The 18,147-nt window shown below is 55.7% G+C and overlaps 1 protein-coding gene across 5 annotated transcripts in view; it reads right to left on the reverse strand.

Moving 5' to 3' along the window:
- Nucleotides 1-9,547: 9,547 nt before the first annotated feature.
- The window catches only part of MAP2K5 (mitogen-activated protein kinase kinase 5), a 249,041-nt gene continuing 240,441 nt past the window's right edge, over nt 9,548-18,147 (reverse strand). For 3 of the 5 annotated variants that reach the window (XM_087856834.1, XM_045810841.2, XM_045810840.2), the window contains one exon: nt 9,548-9,784. In XM_087856834.1, the coding sequence (XP_087712960.1) occupies nt 9,680-9,784 (105 nt within the window). In that variant the 3' untranslated portion in view covers nt 9,548-9,679. The remainder of the gene's footprint in view (nt 9,785-18,147) is intronic. The other 2 variants (XM_087856832.1, XM_087856831.1) reach the window with 1 other exon arrangement.

Raw genomic sequence — 18,147 nt, forward strand, 5'->3', positions numbered from 1 at the left:
ACTTTCTGTTTCCATATATACATATATTCACCAATTCTCGACATTTCATCTAAATGGAAACACACAATATGGGCTTTTGTGACCGGTTTCTTTCACTTCACATGGTGTTTTTAAGGTTTATCCATGTTGTAGCATGGATCGGTGCTTTCTCCCTTTTTATTGCCAAATAATATTCCTTTGTATTGGTATCCCATATTTTATCTGTTCATCCATTGATGAATATTTGGGTTGTTTCCATTCTTGGCTATTATGAATGAGGCTGGTATGAACATTCATGTGCAAGTTTTTGTGTGGTTATAGGTTTTATTTTATTGTGTGTGTGTGGTTGTATGTTTCAGTTTCCCTTGACTATACATCTAGGTGTAGAATTGCTGGGTCATTTAATAACTGTACACTTAACCTTTTAAGAAACCACCAGACTTTTTCCAAAGTACTGCACTATCTTACATTCTACCAGCAATATATGAGGGTTCTGGTTTTTCCATGTCTGTGATGACACTTATTATCATCTCTCTCTTTTTGAAAGATTTTATTTATTTATTTATTTATTTATTTATTTATTTAGAGCATGCCAACATGTCCATTGGTGGGGGGAAGGGCAGAGGGAGAGAAAAAATCTCAAGCAGATCCCCTGCTGAGCACAGAGCCCCCACACAAGGCTCAATATCACGACTCTGAGATCAGGGCCCTGAGGTCACCACCTGAGCCAAGACCACGAGTCAGACAGTCCACCTTCACCGACTGGACCACCAGGCGCCCCATCATCTCTTTTTATTATAGCTATCTCAGTGGGTGTGAAGGAGTATCTCACTGAGGTTTTGACTTGTATCTCTGATGACTAATGATTTTGAGTATCTTTTCATGTGCTTATTGGCCATTCGTGCATCTTCTTTGCAGACGTGTTTGTTTAAATCTTTTCCCCACTTTTTCAATTGGGTTATTTCTAGTTTTATTTTTGAGTTGCGAGAGCTCTTAATATATTCTAGGTGCAAGTCTCTTGTCAGATACAAGCTTGGCAAATATCTTCTGTGAGTTGTCTTTTCACTTTCTTAAGGGGGTCCTTGAAAGCACTGAAGTTTTTATTCTTGATGACACCCAGCTTGATTTTATCTTTTGCTGCTTGTGCTTTTGGTGTCATATCTAAGAGCTTTGCCAAACCCAAGGTCCCAAGATTGACACCTACATTTTCGTCGAAGCTTTATAGTTTTAACTCTTAGATTTAGGGCTAGGATTGATTCAGAGGTAATTTTTGTGCATGATGTGAGGTAGGGATCTAAATTCATTCTTTTGCATATGGATATCCAGTTGTGTCAGTACTGTTTGTTGACAAGATGACTCTCTCCGCATTAAATCGTCTTGGCACCCTACTGGCTTTTCTGGTTGGGAGAAATGATCATCCTTCCTTCCCTAGGAGAGAAGGGCCCCCTCAGCCTCCTGCCTCTGCAGATGCAAATGGAAGTTCACCCTCTTTACTCAGGAATTAAGAACCAGTCATTCTCCAGCAAATATCGTCGAGGCTTTCCCCTTCTCCCATTGATAATTCACTTCCCCCATCTGCCTTCCGGTGTGCGTGGCATGTGCCTCTTTGACCACAGCGGCCTGGGATGGAGGGACTACGGGGTGTTCTGTCTCTTTCTGTTACTCTCTCGGAGTAAGAGTCCTAAGAGCACATAGCCCGCATCTTACAGGGGGGCAGCTGTTGCTGAGGAAGCAGCTCAGACCTCAGGCAGGTATGGCTGTAAATCTTAGGGTTACTACTTCTGGGCCGTGTGGCTTTGGGCCAATCACTTCACCTCTCTGCGCCTCAGCTTTCTCGACTGTGAAATGGCCTGCTGGTATCATAGGACTGTTGGGAGAACCAACCGAAATGAGATATGCCAGGGGCCCAGCACCGAGCCTGGCACACGGTGGGGGCTGGTACCACTGGAAGTGGAAGAGTGCCCCTGCTCCCACCGCACGGCTGCCACCCCAGCCCTCATCCTCTGGCCCTTTGGCCTGCTTTATTTCTTCACAGCATTGTCCTCACCTGAAGTTGCGCTGTTCTTTCCCGTCTCCCCTGCTGGAGCATGAGCTCGAGCGCAGGGACTTGCCTTGTTCCCCGCTGTGTCTCCAGCGCCTGTAGGGGCTACCGCTGAGGATCCCGAGTGGCCCCGGGGGCGTCCCCCCCACGCTGGTGCCCAGGATGGTGAGGGCCCAGCCTCCGAGGCTCAAGGAGGGGAGTGGAGCTGGAGGTCGGAGGGAGCCTGGCTCTTGAAGAATGGGTGTTGGTGGTGCTGGGTGCGTGGCACTGGGACAGAGCGTGCAGGTGCGGGCCGGTCCGCGGGGAGGGCCGCTAAGGACGGCGGCCGAGAACACGGGCTTTGTAAGCTGTAAAGGCATATACACATGGGAGGGTTTGTTCCAAAGGCATTTGGGCAGCCTGGGCTGGAAAACGCAGAGGAGACATTGCTTTAGTTTCCTATTGCTGCTCTAACCCTTGAGCACAGGTTTCAAACAGCACAGATTTACTCTTTTACAATCCGGAGTCAGAAGTTGGAAGCGGGTCTCACTGGGCTAAAAGCAAGGCGCTAGCAAGGCTGTGTTCCTTCTGGAGACTCTAGGGAAAATCTGTTTCCTTGCCTCTTCCAGCTTCTAGAGGCCACTTACAGCCCTCTGCTCCTGGCCTCTTCCTCCGTCTTCAAAGCCAGCAGCCTAACAGCCTCAAATCTCTCTGACTCCACCTCTCCTCTCTTGCCTCCTCTTCCACTCTCAGGGGCCCCTGTGATCACACTGGGCTGACCTGGAGAATCCAGGATAATCTTAATTTAAGATTAGACGACAGGTGATTAGCAATCTTCATTTCCCTTAGCCATGTAACATAATATATCCATAGTTTCTGGGTATTAGGATGTGAATTTCTTTGGGGGGGTTCTCATATTTTGCCTCCTACAGATGGAGGGAGGCAGACAAAAAGTGGGGAGTCACAGAGAGTGAGGAGTGGCTGTGTAGGGGTGTAAGGGGGTGGGGTGGGGGAGGGGCATGACCTACCTGTCGTGGTCAGCATCAAGCATGATTTAATAATGACACCAACAACACACGAGGAGGGTACTGTCATTACCCCATTTGACCCATGAGGGAACTGAGGCTCAGAGAGGCTAGGCATCCTGCCCAGGATGGAAGAGCCAGGACTTGGGCCCCGGTCTGTGTGACTCCAAGCCCATTCCTTTCGTTGCTACCTTCCACCATCTCCCCCACTGGATTGCCAAAAAGGGACCCTGGAGGCCATGGGGTAGAGGAGAAGGGCTCCATTTGCGTGTCAGAAGACTCACACTGAAGGCTGCCTCTCTCACTGCCTTGCTGACCAAGGGATTTAAAATATTTATTAAAAATTATTATAAAAATAAGGAAACTGAAGAGCGCCTATGCCCCATGGCTCCACAGCATCTGTTAGGATCTTGTTCCCAGAAGGCAGGAGGACTCGGCCTCTTCCCTGAGTTCCCTGTAGCCCCTCCCTTCCCCCCTCCATTTATTTATCTGCTACCCCCTCCCCACTCCCTCCTCTCCCAGCATCCCTCCTGAATGCTGGGTGCTGCCTCAGCTCCTGCCTTCCTGGGCTCTCACCGGAATGACGCAGATAGATGATATAAGAAAACAGATCAGGACAGCACAGCGAGGCTCTGGGGCCACAGGTGGACAAGTATGTCCACCCCCCCTCCCTACCCCTCCCTCCCGGGAACTGCACTTCAACCTTGGAGGATGAGTCGGAGTTAGGAGACAAAGGGGTGGTTGGGAAAGGTGTCGGGGCTGAGGGAACAGCCTATGCCATGGCGTGACTCCTTTGGGGAGCAGAGCATTAGCTCCCATGATGGAAACACGGAGCAGGAGACAGAGGTGGGCTAATCACGCTCCGCACTTGCAGGGGTGCTGGGAGGGCCAGATGAGGCGAGGCTGGAGGCGGCCTGCCAGGCCCAGGGGATGCTGCAAGAAAGTATTGTTTCTTTTCTTTCTCAGAACTAAAGTGATCTGGACCCGGGAACTCTGGGTACCCGTTTCCTCTTTCTCCATCCTGCTGCCCTTGCTGCTTTTCCCAGCATGTACCCCCACTGCTTTCCTTTCTACCACCATCCCCCCCGCAAAAAGGGGGGATATAAAGCACATCCTTGGGGAGAAACTGTGGCACAGCCTGACTTTCCCCGACTGAATGCCTTTAACTAAGTCTGTGGACAGGAGAGACTTTTTATCCCTTGCAAGTTAATGCAAACTGTTAGGGAGATAAATACATGACAGGGCTGCCGATGGACTGTTGGGCTCAAAGGAGGGAGATTTGTCTCACTTTAGAAGAAGGACCTGGAGGGCTCAGCCCCATCGACTCGTTCATTGTGCTGTTATCTGCCAGAGAGGTGGTGACACCAGAGCAATTAAGACAAACTTTAGTCTATAAGTTCGTGCCTGCAATCTCTGGCTTCGAAACAAGACAAATGATACCGCCAAGGGAGGAAACAAAGTCTTTTCCAGACTCTGTCCAAAGTCACAGCGAATATTTGTAGTTGTTCAGCAGAAAATTTGTCATTACGAGGCCCAGGCTCTACTGCCCCCAACCCTGCCCCGCGCTGTAAGCCCCTCGGGGGCGCCTGTCTCCAGGACCCCACCCGGCCCTGCGCAGCCAGCTCTGCCCCACCCCACCCACCGGACTCCCGGTTCAGGAGCATCTCTGGTGGATCGGAGACACAAAGTCTGCCCACCAGAAACGAAGCGCCATCGAAACCCAGCCCTGCCACTGAATGCTGGCCGACTTCCTCCCACTTTCCTTCTGCCACCCCCACTGCGTGCCAGCAGCCAGTGCCCCCCGAAGGACCAGGCTCCCAGGCTCGGGGACTTGGCCCTGAACCGTTTGCTGCCTCCGCCTGCTTGGGCTCTCCCGCTGGCCCCTCCCCACATCACAGCACCTGCTGGCCTTCACCACACACATGCCCCTTGGAGCTGCTGCTGGCTGCGTCCCCTCTGCTTGTACTGAAAACGCCCTGACCCTCAGTATGGAAGTTAGCACCTGGTCCAGGAACAGTCTTGGAAGTCCACCTGCCCCAGTACGGTATCGGGGACTCCCGGCCGCCTCCTTGTCCTCCTGCTCCCACGGCTCCACGGCCTTATGCCAGCTTGCCTGGCACTCCCCCCACCCCCACCCCAGGACTCAGGGCCCCGTGTTCTCTCTCCCATCCCCCCTCTAGCCTGAGAACAGAGGCTCCCATCTTGATAGGGCCCAGACTTAGCTGCAGGACAAAGCTCTAAAGAGGAATATGGGCAGCAGTCAGTGGGACAGGAACCGTCTGGCCATCCCCTTCCGACCAACGTGTGTGACGGAGAGGGTGTGGGCGAGCTGCCGGCCCATCTGCCCAGCACTCCTGGGACCTCACGCTGAGGTTACACTCTGGCCTTCAGTCTTGAGTGTGAATAGATCTGGAAGCATGTGTTTAACAGGAGCACAAGGCTCGAGGTCCTTGGCCTCCAGTCAGGGCCCCTGCGGCCTTCCTTAGCCAGGTTAGAGTACTCAGCCCACCTTGTACTTGCCTGACCATCTTCCGCCCCCCTGCCCAGCAGGGCCCCGGGCTGGAGGCTCTGGGTCAGACTGCTCTGGGCCACAAGGACTCTGGCTAAGCATACCTGGGGAACGAGGGTCCTACTTTCCTCCCTCTGTCCCCACGGCTTTTTGGAGGATCTCCAAAGCTCTGGGATTCTATAACCTTTATTTCCCAGATGGGAAAACCAAAGGACAGAACCAGGAAGGGACAGTGGGCTGAGTGCCAAGGCGCCTCCGTGCCTCCAAGCCAGGGCAGTACCTGCTTCCCAGTGTGACCTGGGGGCCCGGCGAGGACGCTCCTGTCCTAGAGACGCTCGCCTTCAGGCTCCCCTGAAGTTCTGAGAGGACCGGAGCTGCATCTCATGGCGTTCACGTCTCCAGGAGGCTCTGGGTAGGAGGCAGATGGGCTTTACTGAGGGTTAGAGCAAGAGGCCAGGCCAGGATAGCGACAAGTTCTGGGGAGAGGGGGCTGATCCAGGGGCCTGGGGCATGAATGTCCCCTCCTTCCATTCTGCCAGCCCTCCCTCCCACACCTTGGAGCACCTTCCCCCTGCCAGCCCTGGCCAGGCCCTGGGGAGAGAGGAGTCAGACTCATCCCTGCCCTGGAGGGGCTCACAGTCTGTACCCAGAGAAGGGAATAAAGAAGCTTTCAAGGAGAGGTGCTATTTGAGAGGACTGATGGGAGGTGTGGGAGTTGGCCACGTGGACGGGGGAAGATGGGTGGGGTGGCGTTCTGGGCAGAAGGAAGAGCTCATTCCTGCCCTGCATGTTCCAGGTCTTAGCCCTCCCACGGCCCCCAAGGGCAAAGGCAGCTTGGCCTCGGGGCTGCTAAGGGTGATTGGAGGGGTGACTGAGCCTAAATAGGCAAACGGGGGTCTTGCTCTCTAGCCAAGGGGGTCTTTGCGGGAGAACCCCTCCGTAACTGCCCAGCTCCCCATCTTCTCCAGACTTTGAATAGAAGGAAACTTAGACCTTGGGGGCCACCCCAAAGCAGGGGCTTTCAACATGGGGTCCATGAGTGAGTGGGCTCCAGGGGTTCCAAACCCTAGTTGTGAACAAAACCCTGTGTGTGCACATGTGGGTGCACATAATTCTGGGGCAAAGTGTGTCACTTTTGTGGGATGCTCATGGGGGTAACCCCTGCTCCAGAACATCAGGGCTGGGAGAAGCGGCACCTGTGTGTGTGTGTGTGTGTGTGTGCGCAACCTGTGATGGACACAGAGGGCAGGTGTGCGCTCGTTCACACGCACGTACGTATGCTTGGGGAGCTGACTTCTGGAGCTGTGGTTAAGGGTGGGGTTCGGAGTTCCAAACCACGCTTTGCTACTTACTCGCTGGGAGACCTCGGGCCATGTCTCTTGACCTCTCTGTGCTTCCGTTTCTCCATTTGTAAAATGGGCAGATTAATACTACCACCTACGTCATGGCATTGCTGTGAGGATGAGGGTCGATGAAGTAAGCCCTCAGCACGGGGCTGGTCTGGAACACCTGCTCCGTTTTCTCTACCTCCCCCCGTTTGGGATTGGGGATGACAGGCTTGCTGGGTACACCTTCTTGAAGCAAGGGTAAGCGTTAAGTATGGGTGGTGGCTGGCTCACATTCAGGGGTGGGGAGGCCCCGAGCTTTCCCCGCTCCCTGAGCGCCTCTTCTCTGGGAAATCCACACTCCGTGCTCCTTGCCGCCCTCCCTGCCCTGAGCCCTGACTCGGGGAGCAGCAGCCTTGATGGCCTGGGTCTCATCCAATTCTGTGACCTTCCTAGCCCCAGGCAACAGCAGGTGCACAGTAAGAAGATGAACACGCTGTTTGAGGCCAAGGGGCAGCTGGAGGCCTGTACCACCTTGAAAAGTGTTACTAAAAGTAGGAGGCCTCCAATTCTGCAGGAGAAGATGAAATGATGCTTCAGGGAGGGGGAGGCTCCTTCTTGGGCAACGGACGGAGCGCAGGCTGGGAATCACAGCCCCGCCACCTCAGCCATGCAGCCGACAAACATTTACTGGGCTAGGCCGGGCTCTGTTCTTGGCACGGGGGATACCACGTTAAGAAAACAGACCAGAATCTCCGCCCTTGTGGATAAAGAGTGTACGTAGGGGGCAGGAAGCGAGAAGAGAGAAGGCAGATTGTGAAAGTAGTGGTTTGTCACATAGTATCAAAAGCAGTCAGGAAAATGTGTAGGCAGAGGGAACGGGGGTCCCAGGGAGGTGAGGAGGCCTGCAATTTTACACCGAGTGGTCAGGTCAGAACTCACTGAGATGCCACCTGAACACAGATCTGCTCCCACACCAAGTACAAAGGCCTGTGTTCGTTGGCATGAGACCAGCTGCCAGGAACATATCAACAAAGTAATTGTGTTCTGGCTCAACGCAGCATGGGCTGCATTCCTCCACGTGGTGACTCAGGGATTCAGTCTCCTTCCATTCGGGGTTCGGCCTCCCGCCACAGCCAGGAGGAGAGAGGAAGGGGAGTGGAGAAGGCGCATCTGCACCTTACGTTTCTTGGCCTGGAAGCAATGACCACCTGCTCTCTTCTTCCATTGACAAGCACTAGTCACATGGCCCTCTTCAACGCAAGGCAGACTGGGAGATATCCTCCTGGGCTGGGCGGTGACTTCCCAGCAACCTCCCTTCATGATGGAGGGAGTGTGAACCTCCCGGGGTCGGCTAGATGTCTCTGCCGTGGCCCTGAGTGGGCAGTGTGCCTGATGTTCAAGGATCAGTGAGGACGCCACGTGGCTGGAGGGAGCTGGGGGTGATGGGAATTGAGGTCAGAAATAATGGGGGCAGAATGTTGGGTCTTCAGCTTGACCTCTGAGTGAGCGGAGCACCGCTGGACGTTCTGAGCAGGAGAGGACCATGACCCACCGTGGTTTAACTGGCTCCCTCTAGCGGCCGTGTGGAGAACAGACTGCAGGGGGCAGGGCGGGAGGGGGAGCCTGGTGGGAGGCTGCTGTGGGGGTCCAGGTGAGGGGCCTTGGAAGAACACAGGAGTGGTGGAATCAATATATTCTGAAGGTGAAGACAACAGGTCTTCAAGATGGGCTAGAGGTGGGGTGTGAGGGAGGAAGGAGCCAAGGCCGGGCGCCAGCATGTTAGCTTGGGCGCTGGGAGGCTCTCCCGCTTACTGAGATGGGAGAGCGGTGGAGGTGGTTCTGAATGTGTGGCATCAGGAGTTTGCTGTTGGATATGTGGAGCTGCCACTTAGACCTGCAAGTGGAAACTCTAGCCTCTGTGAGCCTCAGTTCCTCACCTGTAAAATGGGCGCGGCCACACTTACCTGGCAGGATTACCGGAGGGCAGCTGTGAGTGGCCGGAGATGAGGGAGGTTCGCGGGGCGTGGGGTCAGAGGCAGTGAGGGGCAGCTTGCTGCGGAGGAGCTGGAGGGGCGGTGTGGGAGTGCGAGCTGGGAGAAGGGCCTCAGAACGGCTCGGGGCCTTTTTCCAACTCCTCACCCACAGCCCCAGGACCGATCGCTGTGGGAGCCGGCGATGTGTCGGGACAGACAAACGCCAGTCCAGCAGGGAGCATACAGCAGGGGTCCTGAGGTCCTGCTGGCTCAGCTGCTCCTTGCCATGGGACTTGGTTCGGGGACCGGCGTGCTTCAGTCTTTCATCTGTCAAATGGGCCGGGCTGTGGGCCTCATCATAGCGCGTCCGGGAGCACTCGGCAGCTTGCAGGTGCCTGGGGAAGGGCAGCTCGGGCACTGCGGTACATCCTTGCTGAGTGGAGGCCCCGTCCCACCCCCACCCCTGGAGGGGTAAGACGCTCCCCACACAGCACGACCCTCACGAAGCAGTAATACCTTTATTCCCATCAGTCATGCTGACGGGGCCTGACCCTTTACAAAGAAAAACGTGAGGAAAAAAGAGGGGCAGGGGCACCGAAGCTGGTTCTTGATACCCCCATCCCTCTGCCCACCCCCAGTCAGTGCCTCCAGACCAGAGGGGGCAAAGGCTGGCCACTCCGGAGGGCTCCCTAGGCTAGGCCATCTGCCAGCAGAGTGAAAGGTGAGAGCAGGGAAGCCGGGCCCAGCAAAGCTCTTCTGGTGCAGACGGCAAACAGAAAGTGGGCACAGTGGGTGGGTTGTCCCCTTGGTGACCAGTCCTGGGCTGCCAGTGCCCCTCTGCGGCGTCACGGAGGCCCCTGCTGGCTGCGCCTCTCCTCCAGCGCCCGGCACACCCACATGGACACCACGGTGGCGTTTCCGTCATTGAACTGCATGATGAACGGGTGGCCCTGTGGGGGGGAGGGGAGGAGAGGCTGTGACACACATTCCCCAGACTCTGCCCTTCGTTACGCTTGCCCGGGCCTGTTCTCGGCCTGGACTTCCCCATCAGCCCTTCGAGGGAAGGAGGACACCATCAACCCATTTCGCAGCTAGCCTGACAGAGGCCGGGGGCGGGGCGGCACGCACTGCCTAGCTCAGACTCCGCCCCCTACTCGACCACCTTCTCCTGAGAGTCCCGCCAGCCTGGAAGCTGCCCGAGGGTGAGGGCCTGTCCTCTCTCCACACTGCTGGGCCCCTCCCCACCCCAACAGCGGGCCGGCCAATGCCTGGCCCCTGGGTTGCCAGCACCCCAGTCCCGTTGCTGCCCACAGATCAGAGAATCTTCTCGTCTAAGGCTACGTCCATCCCTTCCGGTGTTCTTTGTCTAACACTCTCTGGATAAGTCACCATGTCCGAGTGGAGGGAAGGCACATGTAGCAGGGGAAGGAGGCGTATGCTGGTGGGTGCAGACCTCGTTCCTGGTGACGAGGTGGGGGCTGGACTTTGGAGGGGCCGGGACTCTCTCCATGTGGCCTGTCTAGGGCTCTAACCTACTTACCCCATAAGGCAGGCCAAGTTATATTTAGCCAGTCCCCTCCCCTGTGGTCCTGAAGAATCAAGATTCACATTCACAATCTTAGGGCCTCCTAGGAGTTCCCAGGAAAGGTCAGAAAAAAGCAGGAGCAGTCAGAGTCACCCTGCACACAGGTCAAAGGTGAAAGGGAAACTGAAAAGCATTCTCTAACCTCCTTCTCACCAAGTGGCTTCCCTGCTAAGAAACGCACACCTGGCAGCTTCCTCCTCTACCAAAAATGTAGCCTGAGACTCAGGGAGCCACAGTGGGTGAGTGCAGAGGGGGGCTCCCTGCTTCCTCCCCTTCCCCCCACCTCCTCCTCTCCCACCCCTGCAGCCTTCCAGCTCCAGCTTCCCTGAACCCTCAGCTTTTTAAAAAAGATTTATTTATTTATTTGAGAGAGAGCGCACACACGCGTGCGTGCATGCCAGTGTGTGTGGGGGAGGGGCAGAGGGAGAGAATTTTCAAGCAGACCCCCTGCTGATCATGGAGCCCATGACCCATGAGATCATGACCTGAGCCAAAACCAAAAGTCGGATTCTCAACTGACTGAGCCGCCCCCGAGCCAATGCACCCTCCTGCTTTCTGAGCCCTTCTTGGGCTCCCTCTCACCTCCCCACTGGTGTGAGCTGGGCTCCTAGCACTGCTTTCCCAATGTACCCCAGTCTTGACCAGCAGCTCTGGGGGATAGCCAGCCACTGGCCGCCTGCTTGAGCTCCAAGCTGCCTCAAAATGAGTTCATCACATGGCAGGAGGGATGTGGGCCCGGGGCTCGCATATCTGCAGGAGCGGTCCAGGACCAGGCTGGGGGAGGCAATGAGGCTGCTGGGTCAGACCTGATGAGTCTCTGGGGATGGGAAGGAAGACCACCCCGGCTTCCTTACGCTGGGCTCCTGCTGCATCCCCTTACATGGCTTTCTTAGTTCAGGCCAGGAAAGCCATTCCCAGGAGCGTCCTGCATGGTCTAGTTCAGAGGCATACAGAACACTGGGGGAGTGCAGGGAGGGAATACGTTCAACTTAGGGGGTGCCGAGGGCACTCTGCCTGGGGTAGCGCCTCTCTGAGGCTATCACGGAGCTAGGCCTGGAGCCCATCTGGGCACCGCCTGTGATCTGCTCGTGGCATTCCATGGGGCCCCCAACACACCTGCGGGACTACTGGGGGGGCAGGTGCCCCTGGCAGACGGCCACTGGGTAAGGGGAGTTGGAGGCCAGGTTGGGCTGGTGTTCCGCAGGCAGCTGGGCTGGGGGCTGGGGCAGGAGAGGCCCAGGAGGGCCTCTATCTTGACCCCCATATGCAGTTCTCCCCCCGTATATACGTCTACCCTACACCTGCCTTCCTACATTGCTGCCTGAATGGAGGGAATTCTTCCTTAAGTCCGAGCGCACATTTCCTTTTCAGGAGGCTCAGGAGAGGCGCCCTTGCGCCCTTGTGAAGAACAAAGGGAGAAGCTGTGTTCAGAAGCTGATGGCCCCCTCCCCCCAAGCCCGGGGTAGCACAGTGTCACTTTCCCAGAATGCCCGGTGACTTTGGGGCCCATATGCTGCATCTCTGTTATCATCTGTTCGGCAACAAGCAGAGCGGAACTGCAGGAGGGAGAGTGGAGGCATTCCTCCAGTTACGGGAAGGCTGATGGCCACACTGCAGGGAAGCATTTTGCCCAAGTGCCCTGGGAGGCGCAAGGAGGAGAGGGTCGGCATCCACTGCCCTCCTTGGCTGGGAGGTGATTCTCCTGTCCTGCGTGTCCCTGATGCTTTACACCTGCCTGAAGGGAGGGACCTGGACAAGGGGTCTTGTCCCCAGCTATTGCTGTTTGGCTCGGGAGGGGGGGGAATCACAGACAGACGCAGAGAGGGGACAGAGACAGACAGGTACGGAAGGGAGACCCCAGCCTCTCTAGGCAGCAGGGCCTGCGAGGTGTGAACTTGGGAGCCGTTGGCGGTGTGGCCCACGGTGTGACCAAACATACTGAGAAAGCCAGCGTGCAAGGAGGGAGGGCACAGAGAGCAGCAGAACGGAGCAGCAGTGGGCCCCCGGGGCCATGATCCCCGGGCTGGGCGGCGGCTCTTCCTGCAGGGCCTGTGAGCACCTCACAGTCGGGGACAGGCACCAAGTCAGAGCTGGGCGCTAGAATCTCCACTTTACAGACGAGGAAACGCAGGCCGCTGGCTCGCGGCCGACCTGCCCGGGCTCCCAGGGCTGGGACTGCATCACAGGTCACTGTAAGCCAAGCCCACCGCCTGGGGATCTCCCGGGCTGACGGGGAGCAGACAGAAATAGGAGAATCAGGGGCGCCTGGGTGGCACAGCGGTCAGGTGTCTGCCTTCGGCTCAGGGCGTGATCCCGGCGTTATGGGATCGAGCCCCACATCAGGCTCCTCCGCTATGAGCCTGCTTCTTCCTCTCCCACTCCCCCTGCTTGTGTTCCCTCTCTCGCCGTCTCTATCTCTGTCGAATAAATAAAATCTTAAAAAAAAAAAAAAAGAAATGGGAGAATCAACAACCAGACTGCAATTCCCCTCACCTTTATTTCTGCCCCGTGATTCAGACCCTCCTGGACAGAGGCGACACCGAGGCTGCGAGCCTGCACTGCCCCAGGTCCTGACCTCTGTCAGCCGCATGCCTTGGACACTCAGAGAACGCCGGCTCTGTCATGGGGTCAGGTCACTCCACCTCAACGCTCCCTACCCCCATCAGCCTGTGCGGGAAGCAGGACACATACGCCATCATCCCATTTTACAGAAGAGGACACTGAGGTCCAGGGAGGGAAGCGACTGGTTAACAGGGCTGGGGCTGAACTCAAGTCTCCTGGTTTCTAGGCTGGCGCATTCTCAGGGCCGGACTGTGCCCCTGCGACCCCGGCAGGTTGTATGCTCCCCCTCCTCTCTACGATATAGCGGCACTCCTCTGGCCCTGACATGCATGATGTACGAACTCCCCACGAGTTTAATAAGCAAACAAAATCCAATGAATGATTCTAGAGAAGGCACGAGAATCACTCAGCCACTCTGAGGTGCCTGGATTAGCAGGTGGCTCTGGACAGACCTGAGCGGACACCAGCACAGCCAGCAGCTCTAGGAGTCCTGGCAAGGCCAGAAGCCGGAGACGGACGGACACTACACCCTACATAACACTACCACTGAGTCCAGCACCAGGGAGGAGTACTGTGTGCCAGCACTTGCTGAGGGCTTTGTCCTGATGCTCCCACGGAATCCCCACACTCACTCTGGAGGTGCACACAGACACTCGGGGCCCTGTCCGGGGTCGTCGAAGCAAGTGGCCAGGCTGGACCCCAACATGGGTCTCCTGACTCCAAATGCTCTCCTGCACCTGCAACCAGAGAGCTGACTTTGTAGGCCTCTCTCGGGGTCTCCATGAGGCCCTGGGGGGTTCGAGCCTCCTGCAGTGCCCGTCCCTCCCCAGGAAGAGGAATCTGGACATGGACAAACCCTCGTACCCCCATCATGCTACGAGGAACAGAGGGGGTGTGCTGTGCTCCTCCTGCAGCCGGACACCCCCATGCCGCCTATCAGGAGCATCCCGCCCGGCCCCGCGGTGGCCGCGCCCGGTACCCAGGCCTCTGTCCCCGCAGCCAGAAAGCGTGTTAGCAGCCACTCCACCGCCGCTGGAGCTGCGGATCTCGCTGGCCTCATCACCAGGCAGCGGGAGCCACTCTCACTTCCTGCGTTCTCTCAGGGCCAATTGCAACGATTAAACCGGGGAGGGTGGAAGTATTATGGTCCACAAACTTCGCCACAGAAGGTGGAGACAGAATGAAGGGAAAAGGATGGGAGTGCAAGAGGTAGGGCGCTTCCAAAAGTGGGACGTGGGGGAGCGCTGGACGGATGAGTCCACAGCCGCCGAAGACGGTCGCCGTGGCCGGGTGCAGCCGTGGCCACGTGGGGCTGAGCAGCAGGCCATGCCAGCGCAAGGAAGGGCCCTCGCGGAGACTACGAACTCGGGGGAAGGAGCTGTAGCTGTTCCCTCTCCGTCATCTGGGCCAAGTGACCGGTGGGTTCGCCAGAGTGAGACTCTCCTCTGTAATAATGTCCCTGATTTTTTCCCATCCATTTCATCGTGACGAGATGCCTTCCTGACGGACAGCAGGGCACTCCCGAGTCCCTCCCGCGTGCGCAGCGCTCTACCCTCCGCCGGGGCGGGGGAACAGGGAGACGGGGGGTAGTGTGCCCACTGTGCGGGCCTGTGGCAGCACTAAGAGCTGCCTGAGGGTCAGAGGTCTGGACTGCTCGTGCTCTGCCCTTAGTGGGGTTTTGACTTTCCTCCCAATGGGAACTGACCTACGTGGGGTCTGCACCCTTCCTTCTCTTGCATAATTTCCGAAAGAACATCATGCATCTGAATCATTAATAATCTGCAGGTGTGGCTGCGAGGCCGGCACAGAGTAGGCCCTCAATTAGTAGCAGGCCTGTGGCAGGACCCAGTCATCCGCATCTGTACGTCTCTAGCTACTTACCAAGCACTTGCCGTGCGCCTTCCGGCTGCCGGACATCGGCACGTGGCCTCGAACCCTCCCAGCACCCCCATCTATAGACAAAAGGAACTAAGGTGCCAAGAAATGGGACGTGGGGCAAGGTCACAGGGCTAGAAAGTGGCAGACTTAGGCTCTGAATCTAAGACTCTTTTCTGTCACAGAGGACATCAACTACTGTGCTCTCTGAGGTCAGGCACAGTGAGCTCTAAATCTCTACTTTTGGGGCGCCTAGGTGGCTCAGTCAGTCAAGTGTCTGACTCTTGATTTTGGCTCAGATCACGATCTCAGGATCGTGGGATGGAGCCCCGTGTTGGACTCCATGCTCAGCGGGGTGTCTGCTTGAGATTCTCTCCCCCGTCCCTCCCCCCACTTGCATGCGTGCTCTCTCTCTCTAAATCAATCTAAAAAAAAATAAATTTCTACCTGTTAAAAAGAGTATCTTGTATATCATAGGTGCTCAACAAATGATTTTTTAAAAAAGATTTATTTATTTGTGAGAGAGCACATGAGCGAGTGTGGGGTGGGGAGGGGCAGAGGGAGAGAGAGACTCTTCAGCAGATTCCGAGCCTAGCGCGGAGCCCGATGTGGGGCTTGATTCAGGCCCCTGAGATCGTGATCTGAGTTGAAACCAAGAGTCGGACGCTTGACCGACTGAGCCACCCAGGCGCCCCCTCAACCAGTGATTTTTAACTGGTAACTGCAGTTAGGGTGACAAAAAGGCGTATCTGTGTCCTCCCTTGTTCAAAGTCCTATGTGTTAGGCAGCTCTATTCAAATAATTTATTTGCTAATCAGCAACTCTAAGAATTATCATCTCCATTTTACAGATGAGGAAACTAAAGCACAGGAAGGTTGAGGAAGCTGCCCAAGGCCACGGAGCTTGAACGCCGTGTTGTCTCCAGAGCCTGAGCCCTCTGCCATTGTGCTGTCCTGTGTCATGAGTGCCAGGGCTGGAGGACGGTGGCCCTCAGGGCAGAGGTGGGTGGTCTAGCTGAGAACCCCTGCTTCCCTGGTTCTCCATTCTTTCTCCTTGGGCCCAGTCTCTAGAGAAGCAGGAAAAAACTAAGGTCTAGTGCTTGGAGACTTTCCAGGGCTAGAGACGCCGGACCCTGAAGGTAAGCACAGAAGAAACAGGATGTCCAGCAGCGGACTGTACCCCAAACCTAAGATCTCCCTCTGTGAGGCCGTTCATCATGTCTCCTCACGAAAGATGCCATCTCTCCCAGACAGAACTGCGCACACACCCTCTTTCTGACCACACGTTATCATCATTTGAACCCATGTTCACCCTAACACTAGACTGGCAACCACTGGAGGACAGGGAAAAACGAATCACATAGCAGCTGCCAAGAAAATTAGTTGGACTGGCTGGTAAGTTATGGCATCTCCCTGGGGGCCTGCTGCCAGGCTGGGAAGTTCCACAGGCTGGGGTGGGCAGGCCTAGTGGGAAGGGTCCACAGCTGACGGGGGGACCCGGGGGTCCTCCCTGGACCCCAGGATGAGCCCCAGGCCACCAGGCGTCCTCTCCCACAAGGAAGCTGCATGGGAGCGGATGCCAAGGACCCAAGAGCCCGATGAAGCATGAGGCCTAGCCGGGCTGCATGTTCACCGAGTCTAAAACAAGTGAAGAGTTTGACAGGCTGCTCGCGGAGCTGGCAGGGGCAGTCTTGTGATTAGGTGGTGCCTGGAAGGGGTGACTTGAGAGGCTGAAGGGTCCCCAGCGTTGACGCTCTGCCCACCACCTCACGTTTCCTTGCTGGGTCTGCTAGCCTTCCCTGAAGGTGCTCGGCACGTCCCCTTTAGGATTCCAGCCCTTGCGGCAGGGCTAACGCTTCAGCCCCTTCTCAGGAATAACGGAGAAGCAGAAGGACTGGACGGGACCGCAGAGACCAGCGGAACTAAGGATGTGAGGTGTGCTGGGGCTTCTACATGTTTGATTTAAGTTGTCAAGAAACACTGTAACTATATGTGTAAAAACCTAATTAAAAACTAATGGACATACTTCTGCCTAACTCAGCATGTCACACTGAATACTGGCAATCGTTACCCTGCACGGTGATATTAACTTATTTTTTGCAGCTCTTGGAGCAAATTCAGTCCTGCTTGTTAGATCTGTGCGTGTTACTGACCTTCTTCTCTGTGGGGGGACAGCTAGGGGGATGTTCTGGTGCACCGGCCGTCTGAAAGAGCTCAGGGCTGCTACCTGCACTCACGCCGGAAGGACATACAACACGGTGAGTGCCACACGGGAGCCAGGTGCACTGAGCCCATGAAGTCCATCTGCCCGGTGGCTGCCCCGCGATGCCCAGCAAGGGCGCTAAGAGTCAAGGCTGCTCTGAGTTTCTGATGGTGTCCGTTCCAGCAAGCTCTGAGTACCTCTTGTCTGACCTACAGATTTACCATAAGCAACTCATGCGAACAGTTGCTAGTTACTTTGAAAATAAAAGTTTTCTGCTATTCCCTTAGCAAAGCTTCTATATGGGTTTAACAGGTGCCTGACCTGAGCAGGCCCTTGGGTAAGTCAGGATTTCCTTTGACTCTGTGCAAAAGCAGAGGGAAGCCAAATGCTCACGGAGATACGAATGTGCTCTCACCTATGAGCCCAGCTCTTAGATTCTGTGCCTTCAAGAGAGGGCTCATAAATGACTTTATAAAGAAGTGTCCACAATGAACACTAATACATTCATGCTAAAAAAAAACCATTTTTCCCTATCTTAATATCGAGGTGCTGCATTAGTGTTACGTAATAAAAAACATCCCACTGCTGAAGGTTCAAAAACTACTACTTGAATCCCTACTTACCTAGAAGGTAAGTCAGATTCGAGAGCGAAATGACTTATAAAAGGGTGCACAGATGTCTGTCAGGTGGCAGGGCAGTGGGCAGCCTTTATAATATTAATTACATGACATAATAAGTCATAATCACTCCTGGGGTCAACTCTGCCTTCCAGGCTGGGTGGGCCAGGCTGGTCACCAGGCGGAGCTGAGGAAGGAGGTGGCTGGAGGGGAGCCCCCCACAAGTGGGGACTCAGCAGGGAGGAACTGAGGCCCCTCAGTGAAAATCCTCCTTTCTGTCCCTGCGTGGAGTAATGCCAGGAGCCCCAGACACAGTCAGCAAACCTTCTTGGTGCTCTCCCAGAGAGATGGCTTGGGAAGGGCCACCCTTGCCTCACTGTAATGGAGAGAATACTCCAGGGGGGACCTCCACTCCCCAGGCTTCATCGCTCTTCATGCCAGGACTTCTGTTGCTGTTATACTCCTGAGCTCT

This window comes from Ursus americanus, chromosome 28, assembly GCF_024610735.1.
Source record: "Ursus americanus isolate L20-20 chromosome 28, mUrsAme1.1.p, whole genome shotgun sequence".
NCBI classification, from domain to species: domain Eukaryota; kingdom Metazoa; phylum Chordata; class Mammalia; order Carnivora; family Ursidae; genus Ursus; species Ursus americanus.